General features: G+C 44.9%; 1 protein-coding gene across 2 annotated transcripts in view; it reads right to left on the bottom strand.

The window, feature by feature from the left end:
* Positions 1-21,101, bottom strand: part of LOC106563791 (uncharacterized) — a 77,093-nt gene that overhangs the window by 44,802 nt on the left and 11,190 nt on the right. For both annotated transcript variants that reach the window (XM_014129649.3, XM_014129648.2), the window contains one exon: positions 2,758-2,801. In XM_014129649.3, coding sequence (XP_013985124.1) covers positions 2,758-2,801 — 44 coding nt within the window. The remainder of the gene's footprint in view (positions 1-2,757; positions 2,802-21,101) is intronic.

Raw genomic sequence — 21,101 nt, 5'->3', positions numbered from 1 at the left:
TATTGACACACACACACATACATATATAAAACTAGGCCTATGTAGTCCAGGTACAGTATATTGACACACACACACACACACACACACACACACACATACATATATAAAACTAGGCCTATGTAGTCCAGGTACAGTATATTGACACACACACACACATACATATATAAAACTAGGCCTATGTATTCCAGGTACAGTATATTGACACACACACACACACACACACATATATAAAACTAGGCCTATGTATTCCAGGTACAGTATATTGACACACACACACACACATATAAAACTAGGCCTATGTAGTCCAGGTACAGTATATTGACACACACACACACACACATATAAAACTAGGCCTATGTAGTCCAGGTACAGTATATTGACACACACACACACACATACACATATAAAACTAGGCCTATGTAGTCCAGGTACAGTATATTGACACACACACACACACATATATAAAACTAGGCCTATGTAGTCCAGGTACAGTATATTGACACACACACACACACACATATAAAACTAGGCCTATGTAGTCCAGGTACAGTATATTGACACACATACACACACATATATAAAACTAGGCCTATGTAGTCCAGGTACAGTATATTGACACACAGGTCCATCTGACAGTTTACATGGTATTAGGACGACCCCTGTTCATCCCCTTAAACGCTACACCATTTGCACTTAGCAGCACACCAGGACGCACAAACAACCCCAGGCAGGCAGCATCTGGAAATAGGATCCACTCGAAGAGTTCGCCTGAAAAGGTTAAATCTGGAGCGGCTGAAAACAGCAGCGTGTGTATGTGTGTGTGTTAAAATACTTTCCATAGTGTGAGCTGCTCAAAGGGGTGTGATGGGTCCACACTCAAAAAGGATGTCGCATAAAGATTACTTCATTACTCATTGTTTGTTCATTACTCATTCATTGTTTTTAATTATTTTCACTGCATCAGGGATAGCGTACACAGATGTTTCGGCTTTACATCCTTCTTCAGCGTGTTGTGTGAGCTGCTTCCATGTGTATTTGTTGAATAGATAAAAATATATCTTTTTCAAAAGTGATTTGTATCCTCTTTTAATGAGAAGGCACACACACACACACAACTCAAAAGAGTGCGCGCACACACACACGTTGCTGCTCCTTGTGAATATTGATTTCACTCCCAGCTGCACAAACACTGACAGCTCTCTCAGTGCGATAACAGAAACCCAAACTGGCCTGTGATCCATGTTCTGTTCTAATTATTTTGGCCCACATCCTGACAGACTCCGACAAGCTACACTGCTCTCTAGTTGACAGTCAGAGAACTGCAGTGCCAATCTTGGCAGCCTTTCTGACAAGAATGGGACAAATAAAGCATTGGGAAGAGATGAAGCCCTAATACAGACTTTGTTTTGTAAACACACAGACGAACACACGAGCAGAAGGCAATGTTACGTGAGAGCTGTTCAGCTGGAGTCTGTTGTGGACAGAGACATGACAAACCTGATCTACAACGACTCCACAGCTCAGGCACTCACTGGTCTAGGCAACAATGGGAGAACCAGATTGTGATGTTACAATAGCACAGGACAGTACTTTAGCACAGGAGTTCTTTATGGAGTCTCAATCACAGAGAAGCTCTTTATGATGTCACAATCACACAGGACAGAACACTCACACAGGTGCTGTTTGAGGTCACCAGCGATGTTTCCATTAACTTGTCCAGTGATTTGTCGATTTAGAAAGTTTGCATAGAGAATACATGTGACAATTGCCTGCTAGGGTGCGTTTCCATTGAACTATCTTGTGCCGATGAAAATAGCTGGACATAATGACATCACACCTATTTGTTTCATGTCTCAGGTAGTCCGCGAAAGCCAGCATGGATAGAATGCAATAATTGTCTAATATTTTCCATATTCTAATAATTATCATGTGCCATCGTATCGCCACGGTGAGACTTGCACTCCTGTAGATCTGAAATAATTGGAAGGTGAAACTTGCCAGCCAACCAGAAAAGCAAGGCGAAGCAATTCAGGCATTCTTGAAAGTCAGGACAATTCTTGTCCTGCAGAGAAAAATGCTTATAGTTGAAGAAAAAAAGAAAGGTATTTCGCAAGACCTAGGCATTTACAATTATGCCGCATTCAAAACAACTGGAAGCTCGGATCTCCGAAATAGCAGACTTCAGTGCATTCAAACCTGGGAACTCTGGGGGAAAAAACAAGCTCCGACTGGGAAAAAATATATAGCGATTTGTACAGCCATCCGACTCGGAAACTCGGGCCTCTTTCTAGAACTCTGACTTTCTGACCTGAAGATCACTGATGTCATGACTTGGCCTATTTTTCCGAGGTCCCAGTTGTTTTAAACGCAGTATCTGTTGTGGAGTGAGCTTTATAGTTACGCAGTGACATCACATGCCCTGCGTACCTTCAAAATGATTCGTCAATCATCATTTATTCAAAAAACACAGTTTCCATCGTCATTTGCCACAAAATTTAGACCGAAGAAAAATCCACCCGTCAAACGGATAAAATGTTTGTCGATCTTTAGAACACATACGTCTCAATGATTTTTATTTGCAACATTGCTTTTGTCGAATAAACCTGGGTCAATGGAAACCTGCTTACTGCCATACTGCCACATTTCTCAGATTTCTCACAATTGCACATGGTCTCTCTCTGATGTCACAATGACACAGAGTGACATTTGTAGTGTCACAAACAAGAGTGATGATATCGGGGTGTGTGTCTGTCTTACCTCCTAGGCTGAGAGCGCCGGTCATCCTCCCCACTGCCAGACTCCTGAGGAGAGAAAACACAACATCAGTGTGGTCAGCTAGTCCAGAGAATGACCAACTCTCACACTGACCAGCTGAGGTAACAGATCCCATTTAACTGATTCAAAAAAGGGTTTTAACTGTAATCCACTACCTTACCAGCAAAAATATTGTAATCAGATTTACAGATACTTTTCATTTCAGAAAGAATGTTTGCACCATTTTTCTGACACCTTTCTGTTTCAATAACCATGTGGATGAATTATCTGATGTGTGATAAATCATGACCAGGCTGATGGAAACAATACGCCAGTACAATTTTATAAATGCTAACAGACCATTTATTTGTTGACATCGTGAGATTTCTTTTTGTCGATACATTTAATTATATGAGAAATTGCGGTGGAAACGCCTTTATGCACAAATATTGATATACTATTCATCATATCGAAGTAAACTTGGAGTCACGTGATATGTTGTGTGGTCCTCCCACTAGGACTCAGGAAAGCATACAGTTTATTAAACTACAAATTAAATAAATGATGAACTGAACAGGGTGATGAAAGTGTACGTGATGAGCTTGATGCTCCTTTCCAATAAATATTGAGGGTCGTATTCTGGTGACATTATAATCGATGTGGCTGCCATTTGACAAATAAAATTAAATGGCTCGTATCCATAACCTCAATGTAGGTAGTCATACCCGCACTGTATATGCGACCTGTTGAGCAGTTGGCTAGAGCACACCAGACAAGACCAGAGTGGGCACATTTGCTTTATAACGCAACAGTATTTGTGACAAAACCATCAGTAGAGTTGAAAATGCGATGGAAACCCATGTAACTTGTATTTTTCCATTCGGTACCTGGGAATGTAACCTTTATTTTATGTGTATACGTCACCACACACAGATTTTTATCCGCAATAAGTCAGTTTGATGGAAACATCTCGTGAAAAACGCGCCATATGCACATTTTAGAAAATTCGCATGAAAATCGGTCGCAAATTGGATGGAAACCTAGCCAATGACATTCAAATAAGCATTGAAAAAAAGCGCAAGATTAAGTTAGTTTCGCCTGAGTGAGTCTGACCACAAGTCAGAGACCACTATGATGACCCACCAAATGCGTTTGATGGATCGTGGGAAAGGAGCCGGAATAGGCTTTGGTAGGCTACAGTCCAAGCTCTTCCAATGGTGCTTCTGCTGTCGGCATCCAAAGATGATCCAACTTGAATAAACGCTTGGAGGTAAGGACAACAGCAGTGGTGTAGCCTACGTAAATCCGAGATACAAAACGTAACAAAATACTAAATTGTGTATGGTATGTATACATTTCTGGATGTCCACCACACATGTCGTATGATATGTTACGAATTCCAATTCGTATTATACGTGATGCATTTGCAAAACGTACAATATGTTTTAATTTTCAAAACATGATATCGCTAACGTTAGCTAGGCTATGGGTTAGGGTTAAGTTTAGGAGGGTTAGGGGAAGGGTTTGCTAACTTGGTAAGTATACTGAACAAAAATATGAATTCAACATGTAAAGTGTTGGTCCCATGTTTCATGAGCTGAAATAAAAGATCCCAGAAATGTTCCACATTTACAAAAAGCTTATTTCTCAATTTTCTGGCCACAAATTTGTTTAAATGCCTGTTAGTGAGAATTTCTCAGTTTCCAAGATAATCCATTCATTTTACAGGTGTGGCATATCAAGAAGATGATTAAACAGCATGAACATTACACAGGTGCACCTTGTGCTGTGATTGTGGCCTCTGGAATGTTGTCCCACTCTTCAATTACTGTGCGAAGTTTCTGGATATTGGCAGGAACTGGAACGTTGTACACGTCAATCCAGAGCATCCCAAACATGCTCAATGGGTGACATGTCTGGTGAGTATGCAGGCCATAGAAGAACTGGGACATTTTCAGCTTCCAGGAATTGTGTACAGATCCTTGCGACATGGGGCTGTACATTATGCTGAAACATGAGGTGATGGCAGCAGATGAATGGCACAGGATCTCGTCACAGTATCTCTGTGCATTCAAATTGCCATCAATAAAATGCAATTGTGTTTGTTGTCCGTAGCTTATGCATGCCCATAGCATAACCCCACCATGGGGCACTCTGTTCACAACGCTGACATCAGCAAACTGCTCGACCACAGGACACCATACACGCTGTATTCCATCTGCCCGGAACAGTTGAAACCCAGATTAATCCTTGAAGAACACTTCTCCAGCGTGCCAGCAGCCATCGAAGGTAAGCACTTACATATTGAAGTTGGTTACGACGCCGAACTGCAGTCAGGTCAAGACCCTGGTGACGACGACGAGCATTCAGATGAGCTTCTCTGAGACAGATTCTGACAGTTTGTACAGAAATCTTTGGTTGTGCAACCCCCCAGTTTCATCAGCTGTTCGGGTGGCTGGTCTCAGACGATACTGCAGGTTAAGAAGCCAGATGTGGAGGTCCTAGGCTGGCATGGTTACACATGGTCTGCAGTAGCGGGCATATGCTTAAAGATTCTGGTGAAAATACGCACGGTCTTTATCAAAATGAAATGTTTTTGCATATTTTCAGTGTGGAACCTGTCTATGTTTAGGGGAGTTATAGCCTAGGCTAACCAATTCTAAATGGCTCTAGCAGTTCCTAAAGTGGAAAATAGACAAAAAACTGCAGCTCATTGTCGGAACACATATTTTCCTAAGTCAATCAACCAGTCCATTTAGAATTTGTGATAAAACTGTTGTCATTTGGCAAGGAATGTAGCTTGTGTATCCCATCAATTAGATATGTTTTTATAGGAACTTTTATAGGGTCCAGTGTGGTCCTCGACCTGAATTTTTATTTTACATTTGAAAATGCATTTCCTGCCATTTTACACAGTTTGACATGACTTATCATGCCCCTCTTCAGGGGGATTTTGATGAGGATTTTGAAACCACAGTATAAGTGGAAGGATAAGTGCTAATTTCCTGCTACTCTAGACATTTTGCCATGAGGCTGAGAGAAAATGTTGCCGTTTTAAAGTAACAGTCCAGTGAAAATCTCACTTTTAAAAAGTTCAGATTCTGTTAAACCCCTAGAGTCGATGTCCATGCCCCCACAGAAATCTAATCAGCATATATTTTTTTTAAATCCCATAAAAAATCTGTCAGTTTAAGCTAGATGTATCTGTTTTTCTTGCATTTGACGCGTCTCAATCCACCGCATTGCGGTGCCATCTGCATTGCGGTGAAAGGTGACAGAGTGGTGTTTGTCAGACCATGAGACAGCCCGAAAATTGGTATTCTGTACTGTTTGAACGGTTCGGCCAACAAACTATTATGAACCCTGTATGGAAAGATTAGACTCTCACGATGGTGTTCTCCGTCTTGGGACTCATCTGAAGTCGGTACAGCCGATCTGCCAACTTCAGTCTTTAGGGGGTGAACAGTTTGGGCTACACACTAATCTGTGTAAAGGTGAGACTCCCAGGAACATGTAAGTTGTTTTGCTCTAGGACGCTTCAAGACTTGTCTGAACGTCCCCTGGTACCAGTCCAAAAAATGTATGGAAGAATGTATGGACACTGTTTCGTGACAAAAATAAGGGGTTAAATATATTTTTTTTAATTACTAATGTTTCCTGATCTTTCTTATATATCTCAGGATATAGGACAGACACATCGGAACAAACTTCTTATATATCTCAGGATATAGGACAGACACATCGGAACAAACTTCTTATATATCTCAGGATATAGGACAGACACATCGGAACAAACTTCTTATATATCTCAGGATATAGGACAGACACATCGGAACAAACTTCTTATATATCTCAGGATATAGGACAGACACATCGGAACAAACTTCTTATACATCTCAGGATATAGGACAGACACATCGGAACAAACTTCTTATACATCTCAGGATATAGGACAGACACATCGGAACAAACTTCTTATATATCTCAGGATATAGGACAGACACATCGGAACAAACTTCTTATATATCTCAGGATATAGGACAGACACATCGGAACAAACTTCTTATACATCTCAGGATATAGGACAGACACATCGGAACAAACTTCTTATATATCTCAGGATATAGGACAGACACATCGGAACAAACTTCTTATATATCTCAGGATATAGGACAGACACATCGGAACAAACTTCTTATATATCTCAGGATATAGGACAGACACATCGGAACAAACTTCTTATACATCTCAGGATATAGGACAGGGGTGTCTATCAGTTCCATGCAGTGAATCTGTTATTCAATGCGTTTTTATGGGCTAATAGCAGTACAGCTATATAAAATGTTTAAATCAAATTATTGTATATATTTTTTTTATACATCAAACAGCAAAATTATCCTTTGTATGAACCTCTCAAAACAATTCCATATAGCTTAGTAGAACCCTGTGAAATGACGTCAACACATACTGGAGGAGTTCATGGCTAGCTACAAGTGGCTAGTTTAGCTAACACACTAGCTTCTGTACGTCGGTCATGGCGTGCATGACTAGAATAACACGTCGATGAACCACCAAAGGCATACCCCATTTCTGTTTGAAAATTGAGGAAGGAATAGGAGATGGGCCTTTTTTCATGCCCAAAGTCTACCGTTAAAGCTAATTTCCTGCAATTCTACACATTTGGCCATTGCTTATGACGTGTTCTTATGCTATCTGAGGGTCCCCCGAAATCTCTTCAGGAAAATCATTTCACTTGCCCGTTCATGCAGCCACAATGCACATTTCACCAAATAGTTGTACAGTATTTGAAAAAATTATTTATCCCTACAATTGAGTAGGCTAATAAGTCCTTATTGTTTTACCTGAGCATAATCTAAAAACTTTGGCTAATCTATATTTCCAAGGACTATTCTTGAAGATCAAGGGGTATTTTCTTAAATTGTAATGACTGGAAATTACAGACTTTGGTTTTTAATGTGAAAATATAGACCAATCAAATGATTATCTGCAGGAGAAAAGCAATGGGTTTAGAAGAAGACTACATATCCAACCCATCAAGTCAAATGCAACACCCAGTATCTATGTATCTAACATTGATTTATCCTGCAATATATGTTGTTCAATTGGTAATATTCATTTTTGATAACTGAGTTTGGGAAATCCAAAGGTTACTTTACTGATTACAATTTTGGAACGGTAACTAGTAAATAACGGATTACATTTAGAAAGTAACCACTCTAAACCTGGCACTAACACACACACACACACACACACACACACACAGAGAATGACCAACTCTCACTCACACACCCAACAATGACCAACTCTCTCTCTCTCTCACACACACACACACACACACACACACACACACACACACACGACAATGACGAACTCTCTCTCTCACACACACACCCGACAATGACCAACTCTCTCTCACACACACACACCTGACAATGACCAACTCTCTCTCACACACACACGACAATGACCAACTCTCTCTCACACACACGACAATGACCAACTCTCTCTCACACACACACACACGACAATGACCAACTCTCTCTCTCACACACACACACACACACACACACGACAATGACCAACTCTCTCACACACACACACACGACAATGACCAACTCTCTCTCACACACACGACAATGACCAACTCTCTCTCTCTCACACGACAATGACCAACTCTCTCTCACACACACACGACAATGACCAACTCTCTCTCACACACACACACACACGACAATGACCAACTCTCTCACACACACACACGACAATGACCAACTCTCTCTCACAAACACACACACACACGACAATGACCAACTCTCTCTCACACACACACACACACACGACAATGACCAACTCTCACACACACGACAATGACCAACTCTCTCTCACACACACACACGACAATGACCAACTCTCTCTCACACACACACACACACAACAATGACCAACTCTCTCTCACACACACACACACACGACAATGACCAACTCTCTCTCACACACACACACCCACGACAATGACCAACTCTCTCTCACACACACACACCCGACAATGACCAACTCTCTCTCTCACACACACACGACATTGACCAACTCTCTCTCACACACACACACGACAATGACCAACTCTCTCTCACACACACACACACACACACACGACAATGACCAACTCTCTCTCACACACACACGACAATGACCAACTCTCTCACACACACACGACAATGACCAACTCTCTCATACACACACGACAATGACCAACTCTCTCACACACACACGACAATGACCAACTCTCTCACACACACACACACACACACACACACACACACACACACACACACACACACACACACACGACAATGACCAACTCTCTCTCACACACACACGACAATGACCAACTCTCTCTCACACACACACCACAATGTCCAACTCTCACACACACACGACAATGACCAACTCTCTCTCACACACACACACACACACGACAATGACCAACTCTCTCACACACACACGACAATGACCAACTCTCTCTCTCACACACACCCGACAATGACCAACTCTCTCACACACACACACGACAATGACCAACTCTCTCTCACACACACACACGACAATGACCAACTCTCTCTCTCACACACACACGACAATGACCAACTCTCTCTCTCACACACTCACACACACACACGACAATGACCAACTCTCTCTCACACACACACGACAATGACCAACTCTCTCTCTCACACACACACACACACGACAATGACCAACTGTCAGACACACACACACACACGAGAATGACCAACTCTCTCTCTCACACACACACACGAGAATGACCAACTCTCTCTCTCACACACACACACACACACACACGAGAATGACCAACTCTCTCTCTCACACACACACACACGACAATGACCAACTGTCAGACACACACACACACACGAGAATGACCAACTCTCTCTCTCACACACACACACGAGAATGACCAACTCTCTCTCTCACACACACACACACACACACACGAGAATGACCAACTCTCTCTCTCACACACACACACACGAGAATGACCAACTCTCTCTCACACAAACACACGAGAATGACCAACTCTCTCTCACACACACACGAGAATGACCAACTCTCTCTCTCTCACACACACACGAGAATGACCAACTCTCTCTCTCACACACACACACGAGAATGACCAACTCTCTCTCTCACACACACACACACACACACGACAATGACCAACTCTCTCTCACACACACACACACACACACACACACACACACACACACACACACACACACACACACACACACACACACGACAATGACCAACTCTCACACACACACGACAATGACCAACTCTCTCTCACACACACACCACAATGTCCAACTCTCACACACACACGACAATGACCAACTCTCTCTCACACACACACACACACACGACAATGACCAACTCTCTCACACACACACACACGACAATGACCAACTCTCTCTCTCTCACACACACCCGACAATGACCAACTCTCTCACACACACACACGACAATGACCAACTCTCTCTCACACACACACACGACAATGACCAACTCTCTCTCTCACACACGACAATGACCAACTCTCTCTCTCACACACTCACACACACACACACGACAATGACCAACTCTCTCTCACACACACACACACGACAATGACCAACTCTCTCTCACACACACACGACAATGACCAACTCTCTCTCTCACACACACACACACACACGACAATGACCAACTGTCAGACACACACGAGAATGACCAACTCTCTCTCTCACACACACACACGAGAATGACCAACTCTCTCTCTCACACACACACACACACACACACGAGAATGACCAACTCTCTCTCTCACACACACACACACGAGAATGACCAACTCTCTCTCACACAAACACACGAGAATGACCAACTCTCTCTCACACACACACGAGAATGACCAACTCTCTCTCACACACACACGAGAATGACCAACTCTCTCTCTCTCACACACACACGAGAATGACCAACTCTCTCTCTCACACACACACACACACACACACACACACACACACGACAATGACCAACTCTCTCTCACACACACACACACGACAATGACCAACTCTCTCTCACACACACACACACGACAATGACCAACTCTCTCTCACACACACACACGACAATGACCAACTCTCTAACACACACACACACACACGACAATGACCAACTCTCACACACACACACACACGACAATGACCAACTCTCTCACACACACACACGACAATGACCAACTCTCACACACACAAACACACGACAATGACCAACTCTCACACACACACACACGACAATGACCAACTCTCACACACACACACGACAATGACCAACTCTCTCTCACACACACACCACAATGTCCAACTCTCACACACACACGACAATGACCAACTCTCTCTCACACACACACACACACACGACAATGACCAACTCTCTCACACACACACACACGACAATGACCAACTCTCCCTCACACACACACGACAATGACCAACTCTCCCTCACACACACACGACAATGACCAACTCTCTCTCACACACACACACGACAATGACCAACTCTCTCTCACACACACACACGACAATGACCAACTCTCTCTCACACACACACACGACAATGACCAACTCTCTCTCACACACACACACGACAATGACCAACTCTCTCTCACACACACACACGACAATGACCAACTCTCACACACACAAACACACGACAATGACCAACTCTCACACACACACACACACGACAATGACCAACTCTCACACACACACACACACGACAATGACCAACTCTCACACACACACACACACGACAATGACCAACTCTCTCACACACACACGACAATGACCAACTCTCTCACACACACACACGACAATGACCAACTCTCTCACACACACACACGACAATGACCAACTCTCTCACACACACACACACACACACACACACAATGACCAACTCTCCCTCACACACACACGACAATGACCAACTCTCTCTCACACACACACACGACAATGACCAACTCTCTCTCACACACACACACGACAATGACCAACTCTCTCTCACACACACGACAATGACCAACTCTCTCTCACACACACACGAGAATGACCAACTCTCTCTCACACACACACGAGAATGACCAACTCTCTCTCACACACACACGAGAATGACCAACTCTCTCACACAAACACACACGACAATGACCAACTCTCACACACACACACACGACAATGACCAACTCACACACACACACACACGACAATGACCAACTCTCACACACACACGACAATGACCAACTCTCTCACACACACACGACAATGACCAACTCTCACACACACACACACACGACAATGACCAACTCTCACACACACACACACACACGACAATGACCAACTCTCACACACACACACACACGACAATGACCAACTCTCACACACACACACACACGACAATGACCAACTCTCTCACACACACACACACGACAATGACCAACTCTCTCACACACACACGACAATGACCAACTCTCTCACACACACACGACAATGACCAACTCTCTCACACACACACGACAATGACCAACTCTCTCACACACACACGACAATGACCAACTCTCTCACACACACACACGACAATGACCAACTCTCTCACACACACACACGACAATGACCAACTCTCTCACACACACACACGACAATGACCAACTCTCTCTCACACACGACAATGACCAACTCTCTCTCACACACGACAATGACCAACTCTCTCTCACACACACACACGACAATGACCAACTCTCTCTCACACACACACACGACAATGACCAACTCTCTCACACACACACACGACAATGACCAACTCTCTCACACACACACACGACAATGACCAACTCTCTCACACACACACACGACAATGACCAACTCTCTCACACACACGACAATGACCAACTCTCACACACACACACACACGACAATGACCAACTCTCTCTCACACACACACAAGAGAATGACCAACTCTCTCTCACACACACACGAGAATGACCAACTCTCTATCACACACACACACACACACACACGACAATGACCAACTCTCTCTCACACACACACACGACAATGACCAACTCTCACACACACACACGACAATGACCAACTCTCTCACACACACACACGACAATGACCAACTCACACACACACACACGACAATGACCAACTCACACACACAAACACGACAATGACCAACTCTCACACACACACGACAATGACAAACTCTCACACACACACACGACAATGACCAACTCTCTCACACACACACACACGACAATGACCAACTCTCTCACACACACACGACAATGCCAACTCTCACACACACACACGACAATGACCAACTCTCACACACACACACGACAATGACCAACTCTCACACACACACACGACAATGACCAACTCTCACACACACACACGACAATGACCAACTCTCACACACACACACGACAATGACCAACTCTCACACACACACACGACAATGACCAACTCTCACACACACACACGACAATGACCAACTCTCACACACACACACGACAATGACCAACTCTCACACACACACACGACAATGACCAACTCTCACACACACACACGACAATGACCAACTCTCACACACACACGACAATGACCAACTCTCTCACACACACACCCACGACAATGACCAACTCTCTCACACACACACCCACGACAATGACCAACTCTCTCACACACACACCCACGACAATGACCAACTCTCTCACACACACACACACGACAATGACCAACTCTCTCACACACACGACAATGACCAACTCTCTCACACACACACACACACGACAATGACCAACTCTCACACACACACACGACAATGACCAACTCTCACACACACACGACAATGACCAACTCTCACACACACACGACAATGACCAACTCTCTCACACACACACCCACGACAATGACCAACTCTCTCACACACACACACACACGACAATGACCAACTCTCTCACACACACACACGACAATGACCAACTCTCTCACACACACACGACAATGACCAACTCTCTCTCACACACACAAGAGAATGACCAACTCTCTCTCACACACACACGAGAATGACCAACTCTCTCTCACACACACACACACACACACACACACGACAATGACCAACTCTCTCTCACACACACACACGACAATGACCAACTCTCACACACACACACACACACGACAATGACCAACTCTCACACACACACACACGACAATGACCAACTCACACACACACACACGACAATGACCAACTCACACACACACGACAATGACCAACTCTCTCACACACACACACACGACAATGACCAACTCTCTCACACACACACACACGACAATGACCAACTCTCTCACACACACGACAATGACCAACTCTCTCACACACACACGACAATGACCAACTCTCTCACACACACACGACAATGACCAACTCTCTCACACACACACGACAATGACCAACTCTCTCACACACACGAGACAATGACCAACTCTCTCACACACACATGACAATGACCAACTCTCTCACACACACACACACACACACGACAATGACCAACTCTCTCACACACACACACACACGACAATGACCAACTCTCTCACACACACACACACACACGACAATGACCAACTCTCTCACACACACACACACGACAATGACCAACTCTCTCACACACACACACACACACGACAATGACCAACTCTCTCTCACACACACACACACACGACAATGACCAACTCTCTCACACACACACACACACGACAATGACCAACTCTCTCACACACACACACACGACAATGACCAACTCTCTCTCACACACACACACACGACAATGACCAACTCTCTCTCACACACACACGACAATGACCAACTCTCTCTCACACACACACACACACACACGACAATGACCAACTCTCTCTCACACACACACACACACACACGACAATGACCAACTCTCACACACACACACACACACACACACGACAATGACCAACTCTCACACACACACACACACACACGACAATGACCAACTCTCACACACACACACACACACGACAATGACCAACTCTCACACACACACACACACGACAATGACCAACTCTCTCACACACACACGACAATGACCAACTCTCTCACACACACACGACAATGACCAACTCTCTCACACACACACGACAATGACCAACTCTCTCACACACACACGACAATGACCAACTCTCTCACACACACACGACAATGACCAACTCTCTCACACACACACGACAATGACCAACTCTCTCACACACACACGACAATGACCAACTCTCTCACACACACACGACAATGACCAACTCTCTCACACACACACGACAATGACCAACTCTCTCACACACACACGACAATGACCAAATCTCTCACACACACACGACAATGACCAACTCTCTCACACACACACACGACAATGACCAACTCTCTCACACACACACACGACAATGACCAACTCTCTCTCACACACGACAATGACCAACTCTCTCTCACACACACACACGACAATGACCAACTCTCTCTCACACACACACACGACAATGACCAACTCTCTCACACACACACACGACAATGACCAACTCTCTCACACACACACACGACAATGACCAACTCTCTCACACACACACACGACAATGACCAACTCTCTCACACACACACACGACAATGACCAACTCTCTCACACACACACACGACAATGACCAACTCTCTCACACACACACACGACAATGACCAACTCTCTCACACACACACACGACAATGACCAACTCTCTCACACACACACACGACAATGACCAACTCTCTCACACACACACACGACAATGACCAACTCTCTCACACACACGACAATGACCAACTCTCACACACACGACAATGACCAACTCTCTCACACACACACACGACAATGACCAACTCTCTCACACACACACACGACAATGACCAACTCTCTCACACACACACACGACAATGACCAACTCTCTCACACACACACACGACAATGACCAACTCTCTCACACACACACACGACAATGACCAACTCTCTCACACACACACACGACAATGACCAACTCTCTCACACACACACGACAATGACCAACTCTCTCACACACACACGACAATGACCAACTCTCTCACACACACACGACAATGACCAACTCTCTCTCACACACACACGACAATGACCAACTCTCTCTCACACACACACGACAATGACCAACTCTCTCACACACACACACACACGACAATGACCAACTCTCTCACACACACACACACACACGACAATGACCAACTCTCTCACACACACGACAATGACCAACTCTCCCTCACACACGACAATGACCAACTCTCTCTCACAAACACACACACACGACAATGACCAACTCTCTCTCTCTCACAAACACACACACACGACAATGACCAACTCTCTCTCTCTCACACACACGAGAATGACCAACTCTCTCTCTCTCACACACACGAGAATGACCAACTCTCTCTCTCTCACACACACGAGAATGACCAACTCTCTCACACACACGAGAATGACCAACTTTCTCACACACACGAGAATGACCAACTTTCTCACACACACGAGAATGACCAACTCTCTCACACACACACACGAGAATGACCAACTCTCTCTCTCACACACACACACGAGAATGACCAACTCTCTCTCTCACACACACACACGAGAATGACCAACTCTCTCTCTCACACACACACACACGCGAGAATGACCAACTCTCTCTCACACACACACACACGCGAGAATGACCAACTCTCTCTCACACACGCGAGAATGACCAACTCTCTCTCACACACACACGTGAGAATGACCAACTCTCTCTCACACACACACGCGAGAATGACCAACTCTCTCTCACACACACACGCGAGAATGACCAACTCTCTCTCACACACACGCGAGAATGACCAACTCTCTCTCACACAGACGCGCGAGAATGACCAACTCTCTCTCACACAGACGCGCGAGAATGACCAACTCTCTCTCACACAGACGCGAGAATGACCAACTCTCTCTCTCACACACACGCGAGAATGACCAACTCTCTCTCTCACACGCGAGAATGACCAACTCTCTCTCTCACACGCGAGAATGACCAACTCTCTCTCTCACACGCGAGAATGACCAACTCTCTCTCACACGCGAGAATGACCAACTCTCTCTCTCACACGCGAGAATGACCAACTCTCTCTCTCACACACACGAGAATGACCAACTCTCTCTCTCACACACACGAGAATGACCAACTCTCTCTCTCACACACACGAGAATGACCAACTCTCTCTCTCTCACACACGAGAATGACCAACTTTCTCACACACGAGAATGACCAACTCTCTCACACACACACACGAGAATGACCAACTCTCTCACACACACACACACGAGAATGACCAACTCTCACACACACACACACGAGAATGACCAACTCTCACACACACACACACACGAGAATGACCAACTCTCTCTCTCACACACACACACACACACGAGAATGACCAACTCTCTCTCTCACACACACACACACACACGAGAATGACCAACTCTCTCTCTCACACACACACACACACACGAGAATGACCAACTCTCTCTCTCACACACACACACACACACGAGAATGACCAACTCTCTCTCTCTCTCACACACACACACGAGAATGACCAACTCTCTCTCTCTCTCACACACACACACGAGAATGACCAACTCTCTCTCTCTCACACACACACACATGAGAATGACCAACTCTCTCTCTCTCTCACACACACACACACACACGAGAATGACCAACTCTCTCTCTCTCTCACACACACACACACACGAGAATGACCAACTCTCTCTCGCTCTCGCTCTCTCACACACACGAGAATGACCAACTCTCTCTCGCTCTCGCTCTCTCACACACACGAGAATGACCAACTCTCTCGCTCTCGCTCTCTCACACACACGAGAATGACCAACTCTCTCGCTCTCGCTCTCTCACACACACGAGAATGACCAACTCTCTCGCTCTCGCTCTCTCACACACACGAGAATGACCAACTCTCTCGCTCTCTCACACACACGAGAATGACCAACTCTCTCGCTCTCTCACACACACGAGAATGACCAACTCTCTCGCTCTCTCACACACACGAGAATGACCAACTCTCTCGCTCTCTCACACACACGAGAATGACCAACTCTCTCGCTCTCTCACACACACGAGAATGACCAACTCTCTCGCTCTCTCACACACACGAGAATGACCAACTCTCTCGCTCTCTCACACACACGAGAATGACCAACTCTCTCGCTCTCTCACACACACGAGAATGACCAACTCTCTCGCTCTCTCACACACACGAGAATGACCAACTCTCTCGCTCTCTCACACACACGAGAATGACCAACTCTCTCGCTCTCTCACACACACGAGAATGACCAACTCTCTCGCTCTCTCACACACACGAGAATGACCAACTCTCTCGCTCTCTCACACACACGAGAATGACCAACTCTCTCGCTCTCTCACACACACGAGAATGACCAACTCTCTCGCTCTCTCACACACACGAGAATGACCAACTCTCTCGCTCTCTCACACACACGAGAATGACCAACTCTCTCGCTCTCTCACACACACGAGAATGACCAACTCTCTCGCTCTCTCACACACACGAGAATGACCAACTCTCTCGCTCTCTCACACACACGAGAATGACCAACTCTCTCGCTCTCTCACACACACGAGAATGACCAACTCTCTCGCTCTCTCACACACACGAGAATGACCAACTCTCTCGCCCTCTCACACGAGAATGACCAACTCTCTCTCTCTCGCTCTCTCACACACACGAGAATGACCAACTCTCTCTCTCTCGCTCACACACACACACACACACACACACACACACACACACACACACACAACAGGCTATGCAGTTTAACTACCCTTATTAGAGCAGAGAGACGAGCCGTTCAGCCTGGATTCAATTTGCTCACCCTCTCCAGGAAAATGACCTCAGTCTGTTTATAAGGCGCGGTCCGAGAGAAAAAGATTCACACACAAACATGTTTAGATTCTCCCTGACTGTCTCGTTTTTATTTTGGTGATTGTTAGTTCTCAAAGATGATCTTATTTAAAAATATATAGCTCCATTATCTTTCCTACATACATTATCTGGTTTTAGTCGTTTAAGTTTACACTGAAAACATTATACCATCTTAAATAATTTCCCCCAAATATATACATTTATTTTTTATTTTTAAAAAATGCAGTGGGGGCCATTATTTATCAACTGCAATGCACCTCTGCTAAATGCATACAGGGAAAACACTGATCTCCATATTAACACAGCTATAACACGTTATACTCCACTAGTATATATTTTATGCTTCTATTTTTGCAAATAAATAAAGAGAACCATTAATGTATATGGCTGAGCGAAGAAATTATGACCAGAGCCTAAAAATGGAAATTCATGAAGAGTGGGGAGACAGTGTGGTTCAGGGTTACTACGGTTGGTCAGTGTGGTCAGATACCAGGAAGGGGCCAGGTTTTTGTATTTGTCTGGACAGGAAGTGAGAGAAGCACAGATTCCACCAGTCGGGACATTTACATACATGCAAAACCCTCAAGGTGTATGGAAATGTGTGCATGTAGTTCAAGACATGTCATATGATGGGACAATGAGATACCAGGTGGGTTGGATGATAAACTTTACCTCAATTATCTTAAAAAAAAAAAAAAAAGGTGTACTTAACTGTCAATCAACATCCTCCATCTTTAAGACAATGGAAAAATCCTACGCTTCATTATCTAAATATTAAGAATGTGGGATTTGAGGACATGTTGGCCAGAGAGTAGTGCAGGTGCTGGAGATGGGGGTAAGAACAGGTGGGTCTGGGCAGGTGTGATGTTGTAGATAGGTGTGTGTCTGTATATGTTTTGGATTGTTTGAAAAATATATAATTAATAAAAAGCAGTGCGTTTTGAGGCACCTGCAGGATAGGACGGGTAGGGGGGAAAAATGAGGTGAATCCCCACCGCCATTCAAGGTTTTCCACTGACCACTCAGGAAGAGAAGGGTGAGCTACTGAATGTAGGAGTCCCTTGACTCCATGGACTATTACAGCAGTGTCTCTGGCCCTCATTGTCATAGCAACACTGTATTGGAGCTGGCCAGGTTCAGCATGGGGTTCTAGAGAGCGAGAAGACCCAGTGGGCATCTCACAAGACACCTCACACACCACCACCCAGCCATGGGACACAGCGCATGTATGCGTTGTGGGTTTGTTCATTAGGATCCCCAGTTGCTGATGCAGCAGCTACTCCTCCTGGGTCTACACAAAGGATAGATAGATGTGTGCGTTTATCTGTATCCCCATTAGCTTTTGCAGAAGTAGCAGCTACTGTTTCTGGGGTCCTGTGTGGAGGGCAGGGGGAGGAAAGCAAGGCTATCATCTGGCCTCACTCACAGAACCTGTTCGGCTGGGGGAAGGCAGAGAGAGATGTCAATGACAGGGTCACGTCCAAGATCACAATGCTGGTGAGGAACGTTCAGCAACATAACCTCAGTTCACACTCGTTGTTTTGAGGAAGCTAAAAGCAAATGACCGGTTGTATTCCTTTCTGTCCCCCCAGACCGCCTAGTCAGTACTGTCTTTGACTCCAAACAGGCTCAACTGGTCGACACAGACAGTTCAAGGACAGACTGATGACAACAACAACCATGGTAGTGGTTTAACTTAGTTTGAGGCATCTTCTGCAACTAAACTGTTACGCCATAAACAGAGCTGCTTCCCTGATAGTGTCAGCCTGACTGACTCACCAGAGCACAAACACTCAAACTCGGGTGAGTTTGTGGCATTGACTGGTGTTATGACTAATCTAGCATCCTCATGAGATCAAGGTGTTACTCACAATATATCGTGATCTGATAACGTCGCAATGAAGTCCTACCATTTCACTTCAGCCCAACAGTCTTCTGGTTTAGATGAAAACACAGAATAGGAGAAATACACATAACTTGTTGTGTATGCAAAAAGGCTGAAAATTGGCTGATGTTTTTTTCTGTTTTGTTCTTTGTTAAAAAATGTAGGGTTGCTGCAGTTTCTTATTATGTACATTGTGAGAAATGTAGAGTAAGAGTACTTTCTAAAGGCAGAGCACCCAACGAGGGACGTA

The sequence above is a fragment of the Salmo salar genome, chromosome 11, assembly GCF_965601325.2.
Source record: "Salmo salar chromosome 11, fSalSal1, whole genome shotgun sequence".
Classification (NCBI taxonomy): Eukaryota; Metazoa; Chordata; class Actinopteri; order Salmoniformes; family Salmonidae; genus Salmo; species Salmo salar.
The sequence above is the reverse complement of the archived record's forward strand: the minus strand, read 5'-3'. Positions and strand labels throughout refer to the sequence as shown.